Consider the following 22428-nt stretch of genomic DNA (forward strand, 5'->3'; position numbering starts at 1 on the left):
TGCACATACCTGTTCAACTACACCACATGGTTGAGTGGTTTCAAGCTGATACAAACAAATATAAAATAAACATGAACATGTTTCTTATTTGAGAAGTCTGATTGTAGCAGTGGCGAACCGTGGACCCAGACCCTGGGCCTTCAATAGGACCATCTAGCAATAAAAAATTAAACATAGCAATAGAAATAATAGCCAGAGCCTTGTCACGTGGATGGTCGGCATATTACATGTTTCTTTGCCCTAACTGGCTTCACAACACACAAGGTGATTCTGGAAAAACAGTCATTCAAAGCTGGCTATCATGAATCACTTATTTAAAAAAATAAAATAAAATAAAAATGAAACAAGCAAATCACACATTCACTTATTTGTTTAGCTGGATTGAAAGTAAAATGTCAATCATGAGCTGTTCAACAACTAAAGATGTATTTTTGATAATGTTTTTTGTGTTTGTTTGAGCTTAGACACAGTTGAATTTCACTGTAGATTTAATATTTCTGCCTAAATGCTCAGCCATTTTTCACTGGCCTTAATGGCTATCAAACTACCGGTATAAAATTGTAGGTTTACACCAGGGGTCCCCAAACTTTTTGCGAAAACACACACACACACACACACACACACACACACACACACACACACACACACACACACACACACACACACACACACACACACACACACACACACACACACACACACACACACACACACAGTTAACCTACCCACAGTGCCACCCAGTAAAAGGTAAGCAGTTAGTCACCATGGTGCAGGCTGCCACACAGGTGTATTCAATCAGATCATTAGCACATGGAGGGGTTTTGTGGTGATCAACTATTGTACTTGTATTGTGCTGGCTATGTGCTGGTCCATAGAGTCAGAGGAGGTTGGTCCTCCTCTATTTTTTAGAGGCCAGATGAACATCAACATATTTTTTAGAAAGAGTAACTGGTTGAATTAAACCATTACCACATCATTTCATGTCTCCACCAAGTTCACTTTCCTCCTCCTCCTCTTTTTCTCCCCCCTTCCTCCCTCCTCTTCTTCTCCATCCTTCTGCCTTCTTTCTCTCCCTCTTCCTCCTCCTCTTCCTCCTCACCCTCTTCTTCTCCCTCCTTCCGCCTTCTTTCTCTCCCTCTCCCTCCTCTCTCCCCCTCCTCCTCCTCTTCTCCCTCCTCCTCTCCCCCTCCCTCTTCCTCCTCCTCTCCCTCCTCCTCTTCTTCTCCCTCCTTCCTCCCTCTTCCTCCTCCTCTTCTCCCCCTTCCTCCCTCGTTCTCCTCCTCTCCCTCCTCCTCCTCTTCTTCTCCCTCCTTCCGCCTTCTTTCTCTCCCTCTTCCTCCTCTTCTTCTCCTTCCTTCCTTCCTCCTCCTCCTCTCCCTCCTCTTCTTCTCCTTCCTTCCTTCCCCCCTCCTCCTCTTCTCCCTCCTCCCCCTCTTCTTCTCCCTCCTCCTCTCTCTCTGCCATTCAGCCCAATGCAATTTTTTTCACAGCAGAGTAGCAGGAGCTCAACTTTTTAATTCGCTGGAATGGGCATTATACTTTGTTTGATTTCATCAAAAAATAGTCACAAGTCACAAAAAAGGTCCTCTACTTACTTGTTGTGGCTCATTTCTTTTTTTTTTTTTAAGTATCATTGAAAAATGTCACATTCATCAAAGTCTCAACCTCCCTTCTCCACAGCTCTGTCTGTAGTCCAATGGGTAAGGTGGCTGCTTGCCAACCTCAAAGTCACTGGTTCAAATCCAAGAGGGGCACTCTTGTTATGTTATGTTGAATTCTGCTCCCCTCCCCCACCTTCAATTGGTTACAGGTGTTCGTTAAGCGCCACAGTTTGCAGCACATCATCACAATCAATGACAACATGTTTAGGTGTGTGCTCTCTGTGGTGAAATGGCAGAGTAAAGGTTTATTGATCATGAGGCCATGGGTTCGATTCCTGCCTCATTCATGTGGTACTTTCAGATAGAGACTTCATTCAAATTCTCATCTGTAGACAAACTTCTAATGGCTCATTTAAACTCTTTTCTTTCTTTTTTTTAAGCATCATTGAAAAATCTCACATTCATCAAAGTCTCAACCTCTCTTCAGAAGTCAGTGACCTCTTATACATGGATTTCTTTTACTCTTCTCTCATTGAATCTAACTATGGTGAAGTGGTTAGGTCAGTGGGCTGATGTACTGAAGGTTGTGGGTTCAATTCCCTCCTTGGACATGTTTCTTGTATGCCATTCCGCATGTCTTTGTCAATTTATTCTGCTAATTCAGCATGGTTCAGCAATGGCTTTCAGCATTCACACCATTTACATTTTTGGAAATGCTTTTTCTAGTTCTCCTTCCTCTTCCGGACGATTTTCGATTTGCTACTAGTACGTAAGTCGCGAAAAACTGCTCAAAATTTTGCATTTAAGTCAATGGGACGGGCGGAAAAAAAAGAGCGAAAAAGACCAATCATTGGAGTTTAACAAACGTCTACTGCTCAGGCATACTTTCACCTAGAGACTTCATTTAAACTTTAAACAGTAGACACAAGTCTTGTGTATTGTCGTATTACTCCATGTTTTGATAGGTCATATAGTTTTTGATCAATCCCTGATCAATGACCATGATCATTTTTGGAGAAATTATGAGATTATAATGGTTGTGTATTGCACGGAATGTTCGTGTCAGAGTGAGTGACATCATCGGTTAGAGTGGGAGAAAGGCCAGAAAAACTCCAGATTTTTTCTCTTTCCAAACTCCAAACGGCCCCAATTTACACTCTACACGCATAATTTTTTCAGAATTTGTAAGACAAACTTGTTCTGTCACTCATCATCTGCTCAAAATATCAGAGAGACTTACAGAATTTAAACTCGGAGCCTCTTAGTGCGGCCACGTCTGTCTCTGCTCCTCATTGACTCCAATACAAATATTTTCTGAGAGAAGCAGAACGGCCTGATGTTTTAAAACTGCCAGCGTCGCCAAAATATTTACTGTAGAAACACCAAATCGTACCAAAATTTTCAGTAAGTCCTTAGAGCAATGTGATCTGTGTTTTGTTCTGATAGGAGTTACCGTTTTGTCATGCTAAGCCTAAATGTGAGACCGGTGCAGAGGCAGAAAATGGCTCTTTCTCTCAATGTTTCTGTCTGTCTCAGCCTGCGGGGGCCCCTATCGCCGTGGTAACCTCTTTGATCCTCAGGCCAGAGCTCGTTAACTTCATAAACAATCCACCTGGCGCTCGTTTAAATGTTTATAAACACAGACACAGCTAAATCAGACTGACACAGGATGCAGCTCATAGCCACACACACACACAGAGACTCTAGAACCAGCTTCATGTGATTACACACACACACACACACACACACACACACACACACACACACACACACACACAGGTAACCTAATGTGGTTATAGCTCCTCCATATCAGTGCTTATAGAAAGATGATCATGTGTCTGTCTGATCAGCTCTGTCTTGACCTTAAGATCGTGGGTTTGATTCCCATGTTGACAGAGATGGCAAAACCGGCAGTAGCCCTGTGGGCCTTTCAAAATTTCCCGAGAGGAAATTTTCTAGTTTTAAATGTTTTACAGTTGAGCGAAATGACACTAGCTTGTTGGGATTTGAACCAATGCTACACTGTTACAAGTCTGTTGTGTTCTTGATGTGCCATTAGTTCCAATCATGTCGTTCTGTGGTCATTCCACCTATTTGACCAACGTTAGCTACCACACTCCATGATCTTTTATCACCTCCCACCAATGTGCATGTACAGCGCTTACATCAACTGTTTTCATCTGCTAACCCTACATCCTAGGCTGGCGTTGGCCAGATAGGGGATAGGGAGTTCATTTCTACTTCTCCTAACCACACTGATATTTATTTAGGTTGTCAAAACTGTTTCAATATTCGTGTTAATAGAAATACCATTGAAGTTAGGAAACCGATTGTTTCAATATTAGTTGAGGGTGGAAACTGATGAAGAATCAACATCAGAGCAGGTATAAAAGGAGTAGGACAGGATGAATATCCACCTCTCAACAACCTGCCTGCTTGCTCCTGTGTCAGATACCACTACAGGTAAGTGAACATTTGGTGGTTTACCACTTATCAACTGAAAATCATACATAATAATACATACATTGTTCTCACTACACTGCTGCAAAAGACTACACAGTCAGCTTGTTTTGTCTTTCCACAGATGGCGTCACATTTTCAAGTGGTCTTCCTCCTCAGTTTCACTGGTGGACTGTTGTTTGAAGGAGCTGTGAGTAAAACTCTCTGATCCCCAGTTACAATGAAAACAAACAGTGCTAAAGAACATGACCCTGACTTTACTTCCAGTTGCATGTGTAGTGAAGAGTGAGGTGAGAAAATCACGCACAAATTTAAATATCTTAAGGTTTTCAGGTTTGTGTAACTTTTGAGTTTCTCCAACTAATGTAGTCCATGTCCTCCCTCAAATTAATACATGTTCACACTTTTCCTTAAAGGTACATTGTGTGAGTTCTTCTGTTATCTATTCACGAAAATCGATTATTTCGTTCAAAAGTACGTTTTTCATTCATCAATAATCACCCCCATCAACAAACTGAAGTGTTCCAGTAAGCTCTGAATTAGCCGTTCATATCATTCATATCTACATCGAGCGGGTAAGCTCGGTTGGTAGCTGCCATGTCGTTTCGCCATATTTTTACGTTCAGTGGCAGCTGACGGTAGGAAACCACGGAAACTCACCGGAGACACCGGAGCTGTCGGCTCAGGTCGAGGTGGCGTCTGTGAAAAGTCACCGCAGTAAAGCAGTGAGGACTGTGAGGACTGCACAGGTGCAGTCGGAAAGACAGCCGTCGATAACAAACCAGATGTCATTTTAGTCACAGAAGTCAAGAGAAAGCCGATAAAACGTGGGTCAGGTAAACAATACGACATCGCCATGACAACATATTGTCACGTGTATTGTTTTGCCTCTTGCTGACGGGCCACTTGTTTTCACGCTTGTTTATGCCGTTACGTGCAGCGGCTGTTGTCTGTCTGCCTTAAGCCCGATTTCACGTGAATGCAGCATGAAAAATACGACTGAGTTGCTTGCGATCTACAACCGCACTACTAGATGGGAGTAATTCTTACACAATGTACCTTTAAGCTCTAATTACTTTTTGCATTCACCTAATGTAGTGAAACAATGTGGCAAAGTATAAACATTGAGTACTTCTACAAAGGTGCCAGAGACTAGGGCCCATGACAGTTTGGTACAGACTCCAGAAAATAATTGAAATTATCATATTTTGCTGAAAATGAAATGCAAATATGACAATTTACAAATGATTCATATTTCCATATTATTTTTCTGTTCACCCTAGATTAATGGTGCCTAAATGCAAAAGTAGAATTGCACAAATGCTAAAACCAGATCCTGAACCAGATTCATTCAATTAGGTTAAAAATTACAACACACTGAGAAAATCACTGAAACTGATCCTGCTGCTTTCCCTGAAGAAATTAGTCTCAGCCAATTACAGAGGGACTGCTGATGCTGAAATTAACAATCTGCTCTCTATGTTCTCAGACGTCCACCTCCAATGAAGTCAATATACCAGGTTTGTGGCTGCTTTTTCTACACTGGAGGTATTTGGTTGGATTTGCAATAGGCTATTACATGGCAGAAGTTTTACTTTGTGTGTTTTGTTAATATTATTCATCACTTTGTATGTTTATATTGTTAGTGCCTTAATGATGTTAACCAATCTAATCTAATGTTGGGGTTTCCTGGAGAGACTCAACAAACACATTTGGCACGGAGAGCAAGGCTGTCAGAAACATCATCATACTGTGTTAAATGTCTAAATGAAAGCCAAAACATTTTAATCGCAGTAGTAGCAGTATTTTGTATTTCTAAAAATCACCTCTGTGGTAATCTGTAAAATATGTATCATCAATAGACATTTTACAGCAGTTACTCCCAGCAATGTAAAGTTGACTTCTAGTGCACTGGCAAATGTAGCCTATCACTCTATTTTACAGGTGCTCTGACAACCATTAATGAGAGTTGTTAGCTGTAGCTTTCCCCTACCAAAATGAAATCTAACTATCTAGTATGACTATTTTTCAGTTTCTTGCTGTCCCCCTGGTTGGACTGTGTTTGGCTCTCGCTGTTTCATCTACCAAGCCGATGTCAAGCATGTGGCTAATGCAGAGGTATTGGAACAACATGATCACACAGCGCCTCTGTTGTGGTTTTAAAACTGTTGATGTCATGACAACTACTTGATGTTCTTTTCATTCCTGACGTTTTCAGTTCAGTGGCAGTGCTCAGAACGTCTTGAAGCTTTTAGTTTGCCATTTTCATTCATTTCTGTTTTTGTCAGTGGGCTTTGCTTAAAATTCCTGGTTTTCATAAAGCACTTTGTGAACAGTTTTATTGCAATGTTGTTTGTACTGCTGCCGGCACCAGATCTAGGGGACTCCAGACCGCCAAAAAGCCAGTAAGCACTGTGTTACTATGACAGCTTCAAGGATCTGGGGCTCAACAGCATGGGTGTATTATAGGAATTATAATGTTATATAAAATATATGTTAGTTATATACTAGAAAAAGCATTTCTAGAGGGAAAATGCGTGTGAATGCTGATGACAGCTGAACGCTATGAGAGGCCGTTTAGGAAAAAAATCATATTTGCTCTTACACACACCACTATACTCATACACACACACTACTATACTCTCTTACACACACTACTATACTCTCTTACACATACTATTACAGTATACTCTCTTACACATACTACTATACTCTCGTACACACACTATTATACTCTCTTACACATACTATTATACTCTCTTACACACACTACTATACTCTCTTACACATTCTATTATTCTCTCTTACACACACTACTACTCTCTTACACATAGCCTACTATTATACTCATGCACACACACATGTGTGCATGAGTATACTGGTGTGTGTGAAAGAGTATAGTAGTGTGTGTGAAAGAGTTTGAAACGGAAGTGAGTTTAAATTTCCAGTTTCTGATTGGTTCTTTGCAACACCGCCAGAACTAGGAACTAAATTCAGTTCCCTGTTTTTTTTTTTTTTTTTTTTATGTTGATCCATTCGATTGTTTCCCACCATATAATCATATGGGATACAATATTTGCAGAATTGATAGATAAAGCAGTTATTATCCCCATTATGTTGTAGTATATTAGTGATAAGACGTGACCGAAACATGGTGTTGTGATTCAGCCACCTGGTCAGGGCCCATCACGGCCTGACGGCGGAGGACGAGCCCAGACAATCGCACGGCTTGGTTCACTGGTCTCGGGAGACACTGTGTCAGCCGCCTGCTACCGGAGGCTCCGCTGTGGCGGAGATGGAACGACGCACACAGGGCAGCTGGGTTTCGCTGCTCTCCGCCGTCCTGGTGCACTACAGTTATCAAGACCGAGACCTGCATCGGCCGAAGCAGACGTGCTGTGACACGACACCGTGTTTCCAGCGAGCCGGCCCATCATCGACTATGGCGAGTGGGTTGGATTAGCACAATCCACTCGCCATAACTGACTGACGGCGGAGGAAGAGCCAAGACTTGGTTGCCCAGCTTGCTCCACTGGCCTCGGGACTGTGCCGTGCTCTGGCCACTACGAAGTCCGGGTCTCGGGAAACAGGCGGCTGACACAGTGTCTCCCGAGACCAGTGAACCAAGCCGGGCAAATAAGTCTGGGCTCGTCCTCCGCCGTCAGGCCGTGATGGGCCCTGACCAGGTGGCTGAATCACAACACCATGTTTCGGTCACGTCTTATCACTAATATACTACAACATAATGGGGATAATAACTGCTTTATCTATCAATTCTGCAAATATTGTATCCCATATGATTATATGGTGGAAAACAATCGAACGGATCAACGTAAAAAAAAACAACAACCAAAAAACAACAAAAAAAACAGGGAACTGAATTTAGTTCCTAGTTCTGGCGGTGTTGCAAAGAACCAATCAGAAACTGGAAATTTAAACTCACTTCCGTTTCAATCAAACTCTTTCACACACACCACTAAACTCATGCAAACACACCACTAAACTCTCTCAAATAGTGTGTGTGTGTATGAGTATAATAGTGTGTGTAAGAGAGTATAATAGTAAGTGTAAGAGAGTACTGGCGACTCGTCCAGCAGTGACGACGCTCTGGCCAATCAGTGGAAGGCAGTCAGCTGATGTCACGTTTAGTATCACTTCGGCTCGCTTGGAACCTGGGCTGAGGCATTGCCAAAAAAGTACCAGGTACTAGTGGAAGCAAAAACACAGAGTGAGGCCGTGCCGTGCCGTGCATACCGCGTTAGTGGAAAAGCGCTATTAAAAAAACAACAGAGGTAAAAGGTGTTACAATCACCCCCACTCCTGTCATCAATTGTTTGACTTGCTGTATCAGCATGGTATTTGCAGTGAGCATCGATGAAATGACTTTACCTAAGGACGAGCTCCAGTAGTAGTACCAGTATTAATCTAAATAGACTTGGTCCAAAAGAGTAGGTTCTTGCCTGAAGACAAGTTTCTTGGTTGTAAAACTTACACAATTCTTCATACATGCAAATTCACATGCAAGGTCAGGAAGGGAGTGGGTACACATGATATTGATCACATAACTCTAATGTCATCCCTTATTGGTGAACATGATGCTGTTACAACCATCCCTCTGTTACAACCATCTCCGTTCTCCCTACATAAGCATAGACTGTAAAAAAAAACACAGATGTAGCATCCGTGACATCACCCATTGGTTTTGGGGAGTCGTTTTTGTGACTCAAATATGGCGGCCTAAACAGCGCCATGTTGGATTTACCGGCCGAGAATCCGCCCACTGGCCTCGAAGCAGCTGTCTCCGGACCGCTCCGAACCTGTCACTCAACATTTCCATGCCCTAATTGGCGAGAATTTTAAACCTAATAACAGTAAAACGGTAGAGTTAAAAGAAATTCACCCCCCTCAGAGTGTGTGCGGGGGTAGAAACTCGGTTGAGACCAAAAAACGTGATGGCACCAGGCTTTGATCATGTTTATTGAGGATGTAAAATCTGCGATTTTAACATGGGGGTCTATGGAGAACGCTGCTTTCTGACACCAGCCCCCAGCGGCAGCAGAGATGATTGCGAGATTTTTTGAACGCGGAAGTGAGCTTCACTTCTCAGACCGACAACTCCCCCCTTGTACATAAGTTACTGGTTAATTTGTTCCTTAGCCATTTAAATTTCCCCCTCTTTGTTCATGTTGGATACATTTTTCTACACTTATCCTAAACTATTCAGACACTTGTCAACCATTTCACACCATTAAACCGCCTGCTTAATAGTTCTAATTCTACTTCTCAGCTAATGCTTTGTCTTGATGCTTCAACAATGTTCTTCTGCTGTCAGTTTCTAATGTGAGTAGACTTCAATAATCAACAATTCAAGTTATTTCCAACAATTTCATGTAAATGACCCTCCTTCTCACAGGTACACAGGTACTTTAAATCTGCTCTCAGCTTTCTTCAACTGTGTCACCTTTGCTTCATCAATTTTCGGTAACACTTTACAATAAGGGTCCCTTAATTAACGTTAGTTAGCACATTATTAAGCATTAATATATTAACTAATGTATAATTAATGCTGAGTAATGCATACATAATGATAACCAATAACATTATTATGCTTAATAATTTATGAACTAACTTTGAGTAGTAAACATTAATTAACTGCTTACTAATAGGCTACATTAATTAATGTGTTTCCTAATGTTAAGTAATACATAGTAATGATTGTTAATATATCTGTAAACAGTTAATTAATGCTTAATAATGTACTAACTAACGTTAATTAAGGGACCCTTATTGTAAAGTGTTGCCCAATTTTCTTTAGCTTCCAGGTCCCAGTGTTTTGCAACAGACTTCAACTCCTCAACAGTCTCACTTAAACGTGTGGTATATTCAACATTAATATCACCAAGCTAATCAACTCTCAGAATACAAGTTATACTTTTTTTCAGCTATAGCGTCAGCCTTTTCAGCATTAGAATAGAATAGAATAGAAGTTTATTTATATAGCACCTTTCACAGACGACAGTCACAAAGTGCTTTACAAAGCAGAGTGCAATGGGCAAATTTCAGTGGCACATTGACAGACACAAATCACAAATCAACAAGCAATAAAAACAGTTATAATTACAAGAGATTAAATACAGTTAATAAAACGCCAGTGTAAACAGGTGCGTTTTTAGCTGTTTTTTAAATAAAGAAATGGAGGAGGTTGCTCTCAGCTGGGGAGGCAGGGCATTCCAGAGCTTTGGGGCTACAGATTGAAAAGCCCTGTCACCCTTGGTTATAAGCCTCGAGCGGGGGACGGCGAGTAGGCCTTGGTTTGAGGAGCGGAGTGGTCTAGATGTGGAGTGTGGGTTCAGTAAATCAGAAATGTAGGTGGGGGCTAGTCCGTGAATGGCCAGATAAGTTATAACAAGTAATTTAAAATGAATCCTAAAGTATACCGGGAGCCAGTGTAGAGAGAACAGAATGGGAGTGATGTGTTGCGATTTACGGGACCTGGTGAGAAGCCTGGCGGCAGCATTCTGAATTAATTGCAGACGGTCAATGGAAGATTTACTAAGGCAGGAGAAGAGTGAATTACAATAATCAAGGCGAGATGTGATAAAGGCGTGGATGATCATTTCTAGTTCAGATGTAGAAACCATAGTTCTGAGTTTAGCGATGTTACGGAGGTGAAAAAAGCAGGTCCGGGATAGATGATTGATGTGTTTGTCAAAATTCATATGCTGGTCAAAGATGACACCAAGATTCTTAAGGTTGGGGCGTAACAATGGTTTTAGAGAACCAATAACATTGTTCACCTCAGAGACGACACTGTCAGTACCAACGATAAGGAGTTCCGATTTGTCGGTGTTAAGCTGTAGAAAGTTGCTGGCCATCCAGCTTTGGATTTCAGCCAGGCAATCACATAGAACATTAAAATTATTATTACTGCTGGGGTCAAGAGAGATATATAACTGAATATCATCAGCGTAGCAGTGGTATGATAACCCTTTATACTTAGAAATAATTTTGCCTAGTGGGAGCAGATAGAGGGCAAAGAGGGTTGGACCCAGAACCGATCCCTGAGGCACCCCACAAGATAGGGGGGTAGACTCCGATCTAAAAGGGCCTACGGACACAGAGAAGCTTTAGCAACTTCTTCAGCTAATTCAGTATTGCTTCAGCAATGGCATTCAGCTGCTTTCAGCATTCACATACATTTTCCTTCTGAAAATGCTTTTTCTAGTTATTATAAGTTCTTTAAATACATCCATGCTCCACAGACACAGGGACTATTTTTAGCCTGCTGTTCATGGCAGAGTTTCTTTATTTTAGAGCTGCACACACCAGCAGAGCTGGACAGCTACACTCTCAGCAGTGCAATAGCACCATCTACTGACATAAGTGTGTATTGCTTCAATACAAAACAATGTGTAATGTTGTTTGTCTGTGTACTGAATGGTTCAAGTACTTCAGGGGGGCTGTTTACATTAAGAAACCATACGCAGCATTTTCCAACCCACTACAGTTTCATCGTTTTCTGCTGGTTGGAAGGCGATGCCTGTGTGTTTGCTGTTTAGACCCAGGTTGTATTTCTCTCATTTCATATCTTGGTCATCAGCTCACCTGCATCAGTCTTGGTGGGAACTTAGCCTCCATCCACAGCGCTGAGGAACACGAGTTTGTCAGGGACCTGATTCGGGAAAAGAGTGGCTCTGATACACGTTCCTGGATTGGAGCCAATGACAGCATAAAGGTGAGACATTTAGCAACACAAAGGATCTGATGTGCCCTGTGCTTAACTCTTTCGCGACCATTGATGAGTAAACTCGTCACAGCGTGCCGAACGTTCATGACCATTGACGAGTTAACTCGTCAAAAACGTTTTTGTTTTTTTTTTACAGATTATGATAATAGACACTCTCAGGTACCTTGTGTGTGAATATGGTAGTCCTCTGATATGTAAAACTGTTTTAAACTACAATCAAAATATAATGTTTTTTATAAACTGTGTGATCTTGGTTTTTTTTGAGTAATCTGTCTCCTTGAATGCTGTTCTTGGGACAAAGTGTAGCATGCTGTACGGCTGTTGCTACACTGTGCTGCCAACTTGGCAAATCTGGCGACTTTCCAAACCCGACTTTTTCTTGTCAAAAGCGACTAGCGACAAATCTGGCGACTTTTTCCGGTGCTGTTACAAACGTTTCTGGTTTGGAGATTCGGACCTGAAAGCACGTTATCACAGCTGTTTTCACCGTGCAACGGGCGCTGTGCAGCGGGTGCTGTGACCGGCCGCCCCCTGTCCCAAAGCACTCAGCGCCGGCCAGTCACACAGGAGTGTCACGGAGCTGTCTCTGCTGTGGCCAGAGACCCGCACCGCTGCACTCCACGCCGCCACACCCCCCAGATTTGCCTATAAAAATACTTATTTAGCCGTAGAAATGATTTGGGAGACATGCCACACTGCAGAGTACCGGTAAAATGAGCGGATTGCCACTTGACACAAAAGTGCATTTTTCTCTGAAACTATGGAGCGGGAGCTCCGTTTTTGGAGAAACCCATCTCTCTTCTTCTCCTTCGTACTCACGAACAAAACGGCGAAAAACTGGTAATTTTTCGAGGAGCACGTTGGAAAGTCACTCTTCAACCACGTGAAAACCGTTTGTTTCTAGGTGATGTACGAGTTCACTTCGATGTGAGAAAAAAGGTAAACAAATAGCCAAAAACATGCGGTCCGGAGCGGATGTGATGAGCAATTAGTGTGGTCGCGAACGAGTTAAAGAGGTAACCTGTGCTTTCTCTTCCAGGACTCCACATGGATGTGGACTGATGGCTCAAAGTTTGACTACAAGGCCTGGGGTAAAGGGGAACCCAACAACTATAGAGGACTACCAGAACACTGTGTAGAGACTAATTTCGGAGGTATTCATGATTTCTTGACCTTTTACTGGTGATTTGTGTTCTCTGAACGTGACTTGATTTCTGGAGCCTTGTAACAATGGACAGATCATAACATGTGTTAAGAACAACCAGTAAGTTCATACAGAGTCAGATAATGACTGCTGACTCTGCCCTGTTCAGAGATCAGTCATGTTTGATGTCCAGGTGGATGCCAACAGGTATCTGCAAGTGTGCACCACCTGAGTCTGATGTTGTCCCTGTGTCAGCATGGGTTCTGTCCAGGTTCAGTCTAAACACATGATGCACATTAGGTTGACTAGAGGTGTGTGTGTGTGTGTGTGTGTGTGTGTGTGTGTGTGTGTGTGTGTGTGTGTGTGTGTGTGTGTGTGTGTGTGTGTGTGTGGGGTGAAATCGATGTCAAAACAACCGGAAAGACACGCAGCGACGTGTGTGCGCACGCATGGTTACTTTGTTACGCGTGCGTGCGTTGTTACGCGCAGGTTGTATTTCACGCGTGACAAAAGCAGCGTGTGCACGTCTGTCAGTCACTGTTTGACAAATTATGTTACGCGTTCACACACACGTGCGGTCGCAGATTTTGTTGCTGCGCAGCAGGAAGTTGATCTGCACCGTGCGCACCACTCCACGTAACATGACGTGTAGTGTTGACTAAAATGAGGCAGCAGTGAGCCATACTTTGCCTACCGGACCGGAAATTCAAAAGAAGAAGAAGCAGAAGGAGGAGGAGGAGAAGAAGGAGAAGGAGCAGGAGAAAGGAAAAGACCTATGAGATAATTATATTATAGACAGGAGGAGGCTCAGTGATGTCATGTCTTTATGCTCCATGGTTGACACTGATTCTGCATTGATATTTCAATTTCAACCTTCCTGATGGCTCAACAGTTTTGTTACAGCAGGGTTGCCAACTCTCACGCATCTGGCGTGTGTCACACGCTTTTAGGTCCTGTCTCACGCTCTCACGCCACTCAAACAATTCTCACGCCAAAATCAAGCTAGATTGGTGGAAGATTGGTGTGCGCGATGCTTATCCGCGTGTCGATTGGACGGCTGCTCAAGCCTGTGATCACAGCCATAGACTGTAGGTCACAGCACAGTAGGACGGGGAGTTGTCAATCCGCGACCCCCCCCCCCCTCCCCCCAACAGCGGCACGGTGCTGAAGCCTGGACCCGACTTGGTCCGAATCCGATAGCCAAAAAAAAGAGGGAGAGAGCGAAGCCCGAGACACAACCTGACCTGACCGAGTTATGTTTTCAGACTGAACGCGGCTGGAACTGACGCCTGCGGTCGGGCTGGTTGGGCCAGTCCGTTGAAAACTATAAAATCAAGATGCAGACTTGGTAGCACAAAAGGACCTGACTTGTATCATCAGGCTGTAGTAGAAGACTGAAAATCACAGGACATGTCTGTTCTGTCCTTTCATATATTAATAGGCTCAATAGGCTGGTCCAGGCCAAAAGCCACAGCTCCCCACTAGACCAGTTTCATACACTCCAGCCATACAATGATAGGAACCACAGATATGCTTTTTTCCCTCTTATCTGAAGCAAATGTTGTGTTTTCCCTTTATTTTCTTCTCAGAGTACACCAGAATGCTTCAAATACATGTTAAAATCAAATTTTTTTCCTGGGGGGGGGGGGTGCCCCCAGACCCCCCTAGAGGGATATACGTATTTTGTCACCTATTACACCTCTAGCCTACTCAGTTTGCAGGTATAATGTGTGTGTGTGTGAGTGAGAGAGAGAGAGAGAGAGAGAGAGAGAGAGAGAGAGAGAGAGAGAGGGGGGGGGGGGGGGGGGGGGACAATATTATTATTATTATAGACAACCCCCCCCCCCGCCAACAGAATCTCACTCCAGCCCAGGACCAAAAGTTGTTGGCAACCCTGTGTTACAGTATGTACTGTATATAATCAGTGACGGCTGGTATCAATGGGCTAGTGGGGCTAAGCCCTCCCTGCATTACCTACACAACAAAAGATGAGGAAAAAATATGATATATAGCCTATATTATATTCTCTAAATAACATACAAAAGATTGTTCTAAGTCTTAGTAAAATCGGAACTGGCAACAATATTAAATTGTTTCAAGAAAAACACAGGATATCTCTAAATGGGCTAATTTTAATCAGCCCGAGCTCACCGAGTCTGCTCTCATTCATTTTCCGACTGTGGATGATTGACAGGTGCCATGTCCCGCCCTCGCCATTGACCGACTGTTTGGGCTAACTTCATTCAGCCCACAGGCCGATCGGTTCTGACCAATCAGCAGCGGGCTGACGCAGGGTCAATGATTGACAGGCGTCATGTCCCGCCCCCTTGGTTTACTTGTCATTGCGGCTAATTTCATTTAGCCCAACACCGCTGTTTTCAGACCAATGACTGGAACCGGAGGAAAAGTTGTGTTGTTGTGGGAGGGAGAAGACAGAAACAGCGGCGCTAGGCGCTAGCATCACAGGTAGCATAACTTTACTGCTCTAAACTGTCTTTGCTAACATGAACGAAGTGGATAATCTAGTTTCTAAACTCACCGGGAGCACCAGACTTAAATGACATGGCGATAACAGACCAGAAAGGCCGTCGATATGAGCTGCATATATCGTCTTTTTTTTTTTTTTTTTAATTGAGCAATATCGTCGGGTGTGTGTGTGTGTGCGCACGCGCGTGCATGCGTGCGTACACGTGTGTGTGTGCGCGCGCGTGCGTGAGAGAGAGAGAGGGAGACCGTGTGTATGTGTGAGATAACCAGGTGAAGTTTTTTTTTTTTTTTTTTTGGACTAGACCCTTCTACTTAATGCAGTGTGTAAGCCTAGTTAGTTGCTATACTTTTGTGAGATGGGATAACCCTAACTTTTAGCTGTGTTTACCATTTAATGGGTATCATTTATTTATTAGCCCACCCAACTAATTTGACCACCAGCCACCACTGTATATATTTATTAATAAAGTGTAAAAAAAAAAAAAAAAAAAAAAAAACCCGGGCGGGAGTGTGTTGCAGCTACTCAGGTGCACAAACCTAACGCACATCTCCAGCTGTCCCAGCAGTTGTCAATGAACTGATTACGTGCGGGGGGCGTGGTTAACTTACAAATGTTTGTATTCATTTGTGTCTGTGTAGGCCATGTGTAAGCAAAGTAAAAGAAACAGAACTCTTTCGTTTTTCCGTTTCAAAACCAAATAAAAAAAACAACGTTGTTTTTCTGTTATTCTGTTTTAAAACAAAAACAGAATAACGTGGAAAATTAAGTCTTTGACTTTTTTATTGTTTTGTTATTATGATATTTGGAAACTCCCGGAGCAACTCTCTCCACACCCCCCGCTTGCGTCCGCTCCCCTCCACCCCCCGGCCGGAGCTCCGTGGTCAATGCCATCCCTGCACCAGAGTTCCCCGGGTCACGCTGCTGATCCGCCCCGCGGAGCAGGCAGCTCCTCCTACAGCGGATCGCTCTGTCCCGGACCGGGGAGCGACGTCGCCGCAGCCGCCACTGCTGCTGTGGAGCGCTGGAGGAGGAGGCCGCTGTGAGCTGCCTGGTCAGCGGGGCGGAGCAGCAGCGTGACCCAGGGATGGCATGGACCACGGTCCACAGCGGCTCAGACGCAAGGTGTGGAGAGAGTGGCTCCGGCCGGCCGCTGTGGCCAGCTGGGACACGGATTATTCTCTCTGTCTTCATTGAACAAATAAATCACGTCATGCAACAGCCTATATATCTGTCTATCTCGTATTGGATCGATTGCACCATCTACTGGATGAAAATGGAACACAGAACAACTACACTACGCGTCACGTTACACGTAGTGGTGCGCACCGGGCGCAATATTTTTTTTCCCAGGATGGTAGGGGAAGGTTCCGCCTTCTCTGCCTCCGATTGGCTGGATGAATTCTAGTTCGATTGACGTCATCTCACAAAAGTACTGTAGTAAAGTAAAATACACACAACTGACGATACAAATGTAATCAGACGCCATGGCGTAGCGGTTTGCGTTTTCGCCTGCGGCGTGGTGAATCCGAGTTCGATCCCCGCTGGTTTCACATTCCGAAAAATGTTGTTTTTAAATTTATATTCCAAGTTTACATTTTGAGTTTGAGAGAAGTGTAATTGTGCCATTGGTTAGGTTTAGGCAATGAAGAAAGGAGTTGGTTAAGTTTAGTAAAAAGACCAGGTAGAGGCTAGACAGGGCAGATAAGTAGAGAGAGTCCAAGTTTACATGAGTTTGAGAGAAGTGTAATTGTGCCATTGGTTAGGTTTAGGCAATGAAGAAAGGAGTTGGTTAGGGTTAGTAAAAAGACCAGGTAGAGTGTAGACAGGCCAGATAAGTAGAGAGAGTCCAAGTTTACATTTTGAGTTTGAGTGAGAAGTGTAATTGTGCCATTGGTAAGTAGAGAGAGTCCAAGTAGATCTAAGCACTTATCACGCTTTGCCGACAGCCTGCGTTTCACAGCCGTTTCACAGCCGTTTCACAACCAAAACAAACAACCAATCAGGCGAGAGCCCTTCTAGCCAATCAGAGTCGAAAAAGGAGCCCATCTAGCCAATCGGAGGCAGAGAAGGCGGGACCTTCCCCTACCATCCTGGGAAAAAAAATATCGCGCACCGGGCAGATCAACTTCCGGCCGCGCAGCAATAGATTCTGCGACCGCACGCGTGTGTGAACGTGTAACAACATTAGTCAAACAGTGACAGATAGACGTGCACAATCTGCTTCATACGAACGCAGCTTCTTGTCACGCGTGACACAGTTTGCGCACATTACCGGCATGCAACAGTCATCACGCGTGAACGTGCGCATGAACGGGGGGCCATTATAAGTCAATGAGGAAACTACATTACACGTCAGGCGCTGTCTGCTGCACAGGCGTCAAAGCACGCGGGTGTGACAATTCCAGTTTATAGGTGCGCACGTAATATGACACGATTGTACCGGCATTGTGTGTGTGTGTGTGTGTGTGTGTGTGTGTGTGTGTGTGTGTGTGTGTGTGTGTGTGTGTGTGTGTGTGTGTGTGTGTGTGTGTGTGTGTGTTTGCTAGCTCTGTGATAGACTGGTGACCTGACCAGGATTGGCTATTTTTACTTAAAAAACTTTACTTTTTAAATAAACTCTCTTCTTCTTACAGGTCAGTACTGGAATGATCGGCAATGCTCCGATAGACTACCTTTCGTCTGTGCCAAACACTGAGAGTGTCTGTAAACATCCGTACTGACTGATCATCACATCAGACTTCAGTGACAGCAGTGTGAACTCACACACACACAATGTCTTCTTATGAATGTATTATCAAATGAGTTCAGTTAATCACAACTAATCACAGCACAGTCTTGTTTTTTATTTGTGTTCAGGGATATAAAATCAATCTATAACTACAGGCAGGTCAGAGATTTGACCTGGTCTTGTCCTCTTTCTCTTTCTTCCCTTCATTTAATCGGTTCTTGTTCTTTGTTCCTCAGTGGTGGTGGAGTGTTGGAATTTGATCCTTCAGTATAAATTGAATTTCTGCTGAATCCAACAACTTTTGAAATAAACAGACAGAGCATCAAGCAGTAGTCATGTCCATTTACTGTCATTGCATACACTTTGATACAAACAGGGAGATGAAAACAACACAGAACTGAGCAGAGAGAAAAAAAACAGTCACATGTCTTCTTTCACCTGAGTCATTATACAGACAAAACCTTTCTGAATCAAATAAGCAGCTGCACTTTGTTTAACATTACATACAGTTATTAGCATTATAGGTTGGCACAGTGAGACACACACAGCAATAAAAAACAAAACAAAAAAAAAGAATAAAGGTGTTTGTAAACACAGGTGTTTAGCAAAGGAAACTAAGACTACTTGACTTACTTTATTTGATTATTTGGATGGGACAGTGCACATTAATGAACATAAAAACATGTGAATGTGCCAGATTGTAGCAGCAATGCTAATTTCCATCTGGAGTCCCATGAACATAAAAAACAGTACAGTGACAGTACACATAATAATGTAGACAACAAAAAGACACCAAGACGACTATGACGACGTAAAACATATTGACATATTGACAAACACTTCCATGGGTAGGGGGACCATAAGAGTTTCTGAGAGATAAAGTGCTGGGTTAAAGTGACAAGTGCTAAAGTGCAGGAAGTGCATAGGTACCAAGTTGTATTGCACAATGCCCTGAAGTGCACATCACTTGAAAGTGCCAGGTTGTATTGCACGACACCCAGTTGCACAAGCAGAAGTGTGTAGATATTGCACGAAATGTAATACATAATTGTAATTATTGAAGTACTTCTAGAACCAAAATGACGTACACAAAAATCATTGTGTACAATTAACTGAAAAATAAAAAGTCAAATGTAACCTTGTTATATACAGGTTACAGGTGGTCACATGTCTGGTTTGCTAGTAACCATGTTTTTAGTTTTCCTAGAAACCTAGAAACCTTTCAAGGCCCAAATAAATTCAGATGGTTAGTCTAACAAAGGAAACTAAGACTACAAACGTTTCAAGGCCCAAATCAGCTGCTAGTTCAGGTTAGCAGAACTTACGAATGGTTTGTTGGTTCAGCCTCTCAGAACAGGCAGAATCTAGGAATCTGACATAGATTCAGATATTTTTATTCATGTATTTTAGTTGCAACAGATGTACATGAAAGGGAACCCCAAAGAAGCAGAAACTGCTTACAAATAGGGGCAGTGGCGTATCCAGGATATTTTTACTGGGGTGGCCAAGATGGGACACAAAGCTAGTGTGGGGTGGCCATGGCATAACAAAACTATTGTGATACGCAGCCGACCGCGGTTCAAATCTTGGCTGGAGGTTCTTTACTGCATGTCACATTACCTCTCTCTCGCCCATGATTTCCTGTCTCATAAATGTCAAGAAGAAAGGTTTACTGGTAAAAAAAAAAAAAACTTTTTAAAAACAGTATTTTTTTCACAGTTCTTGGTACTCTCTGGTTGTTTTAACATGCCGGTTTTTAATCAGTAATTGTTCAGGATAGGGTACAGCTTTTCTAAGAGCCTTGTAGTGGATAAAAGTCCTCACCTCTTCACAATTTGTATCAGGGTAGCAAAATTCACCTGCTCTTAACTCATCCTATAGAATAACATTCATCAGTCATTAGCTCATTATCTGTATTACCTGTATTGTTACCTGTGTGTTCTTTACTAATTGAAGCCCTATCTAGTGATTAAATAAACACAGCAATCTAGGCAACAGAAGAAACCCAAAAACTCAAATTAAAGCTTAATATTTAAAGATAGGCCTCATTAAAAAGTGTAGGCCTATCTGTAAGCAAAAGATAAACTATGCTTGTTAGAAAAAACTGAAATTGCTCTTAACATGCTTGGTTTATGTTATTATTTATCTTACATCTAAATTTGTTGGAGATACTGGAATTAGATTTTTTGGTTTGTTTTTTGCCAGCACACGTGTGTTTTTGTTTAATCACAAGATGCTGCCTAAATTAGTAAAGCAAACGTAGGTAACAATACAGGTCAGGTGACATAGATGGTGGCCAGATGGCTAGGGATGAGCAAGTAGCTACACCATTGTCTCTTCAACCATATAAAAATTATCTGTATGCATATTAGTAGTATAGTATTAGTAGTATTAGAAAACTATAGTATTTACAGAAAAGCATCAGCACTGAGCTTCAGATTTTTGATCACAAGTAAACAATTTACAGAACAAGTTTCTTAGAAACACAGAACATGGATATTCTTAAGTGCATCTAGGGCTGAACGATTTTGGGAAAAGATCTAATTGCAATTGTTCGGGCAGATATTACAATTCTGATTTGATTCACGATTTTCTTAAAATCAAGCTTCAGTGCAATATTCATTATGTATAGCTAGTAAATGTACAAACATGACAGAAAATTACAGCATGACATTAAAACATTAAATGCCATGCTCTAATGCAAGAATGAAAACTAAAGTTAAGTAGTGGGGGCCAGAGATGTTCACAAGTTTTTTTTTTTTTTTTTTTTTTTTTTTTACCAAATCCAAGTCAAGTCTCAATTCTCTAAAAAATAAAAATCTCCTGTCTCCTCTGGTTGTAATGACACTTCTATCATCTGCTGCTTTCCGGTCTACTAAGAATAGGTACTGCACAGCTATATAGTCTAGTCCTATTTCACAGCAAACATATTAACAGGAGGACTTAGCCTAGGCTACAGTAGCCTGATGTGTGTCAGTTATGCAGCAGCTCGTCCCCGACCCCGTGACGGAAGGTCTGACCACAAACGGACGTTAACTTGTGCCTCACTGGTGTCGCTGGTTCACAGTCACCTGTCTGTCACTCACCTGCAGCTGACTGCGCAGTCAGAGGATCTGCTGTTCCTCTCTCTTTAGCCTGGTGTCTGACTGCACTCTGTATAAAGTGTGTTAATTTCAACACTGTACAATTAGCGCGATATAGCGCATTTACCGTTTATTAGCGGTCAAGCGCGACCTATGCGCCCGTATGTGTGTGTGTGTGTGTGTGACAGAGAGAGAGAGAGGGAGAGAGAGAGAGAGAGCGGAGCGAGGCACAGCTACAGTGACTGTGTGTAGAGGAGTGTGTGACAGCGTTCCTCTTGTTTCTTGTGTTGACGAACTTAACCAACAACTACCTATCAAATTTGGGGTGGCCACAGGGGTGGCCAATGAGTTTTCAGGGGTGGCCAGTGCCACCCCAGGCCACCCCCCAGAATCGCCATTGAATAGGGGATCCAAGCAATCAACAGCATTCTCTTGAAGGCAGAAAAGGACTGGGAATATTTAATGAACTGTGGCAAGGTGAAGAGGGGCCGGGCGGGGATTGAAACCCACACCTCCCGGCTCATAGTCACGCGCGCTTGCCAGTCACCCAAAGGGACATCCCCTTGGCCAAGTAGCCAGGGCACATGATCAATTGGAGGCATAGTGACAGGAACCGTCAACTGTCACAGAACCCATCCAGCAAAACAAAAACTTTTTAACATAAAGACATCAGACAGACATACCCAGATTACGATGATAATGAGTTGAGAAGTTGCAACTTTAACCTTTTCTTGAAGACTGAGATGGAATTGGCTGATTTCAGACTCTCATCCAGCCCATTCCAGATCAGCGGCCCCCTGGTGGTAATACATTGGCTAATGCGTTTTAGACGTCTATTTTTCTCCATTAATGAGATGTACAGTAACTGTCTGGTGTTATAGCCGTGCACAGGGCTGCTGACTGGGATGAGCATAGACAGTTTAGGATTCAGATTATGGACAACTTGGTAAATCATTGTTGCATTCTGATGGATGTTGAATTCTGTGAGCCTCAGGTTAAGACTATGGAAGAGTGGACGTGAGGGAGTGTTAAAATCGAACCGAGATATGGCACGTATTATTTTCTTTTGTAAATTTTCAAATTTTCTAAGATGGCTAGGAAAAGTGTTACACCATATTACATTGCAGTAAAGTAAATGAGGCTCAAACAATGATTTGTATAGAATAAGTAGAGCAGA

General features: G+C 42.8%; 2 protein-coding genes across 3 annotated transcripts in view; one reads left to right on the forward strand and one right to left on the reverse strand.

Annotated features, from left to right (window-relative positions):
* The window catches only part of LOC310988906 (galactose-specific lectin nattectin-like), a gene marked incomplete at its 3' end in the record, with an annotated part of 114190 nt that overhangs the window by 53732 nt on the left and 38030 nt on the right, over positions 1-22428 (forward strand). The window contains exons 3-5 of the mRNA XM_083975710.1: positions 5551-5581; positions 6094-6179; positions 11662-11796. Of these exons, the coding sequence (XP_083831836.1) occupies positions 5551-5581; positions 6094-6179; positions 11662-11796 (252 nt within the window). The remainder of the gene's footprint in view (positions 1-5550; positions 5582-6093; positions 6180-11661; positions 11797-22428) is intronic.
* Positions 1-22428, reverse strand: part of acss2 (acyl-CoA synthetase short chain family member 2) — a 156711-nt gene that overhangs the window by 46095 nt on the left and 88188 nt on the right. The window lies entirely within an intron of this gene.

This window comes from Trachurus trachurus, assembly GCF_905171665.1.
Source record: "Trachurus trachurus genome assembly, chromosome: 7".
Taxonomy (NCBI): domain Eukaryota; kingdom Metazoa; phylum Chordata; class Actinopteri; order Carangiformes; family Carangidae; genus Trachurus; species Trachurus trachurus.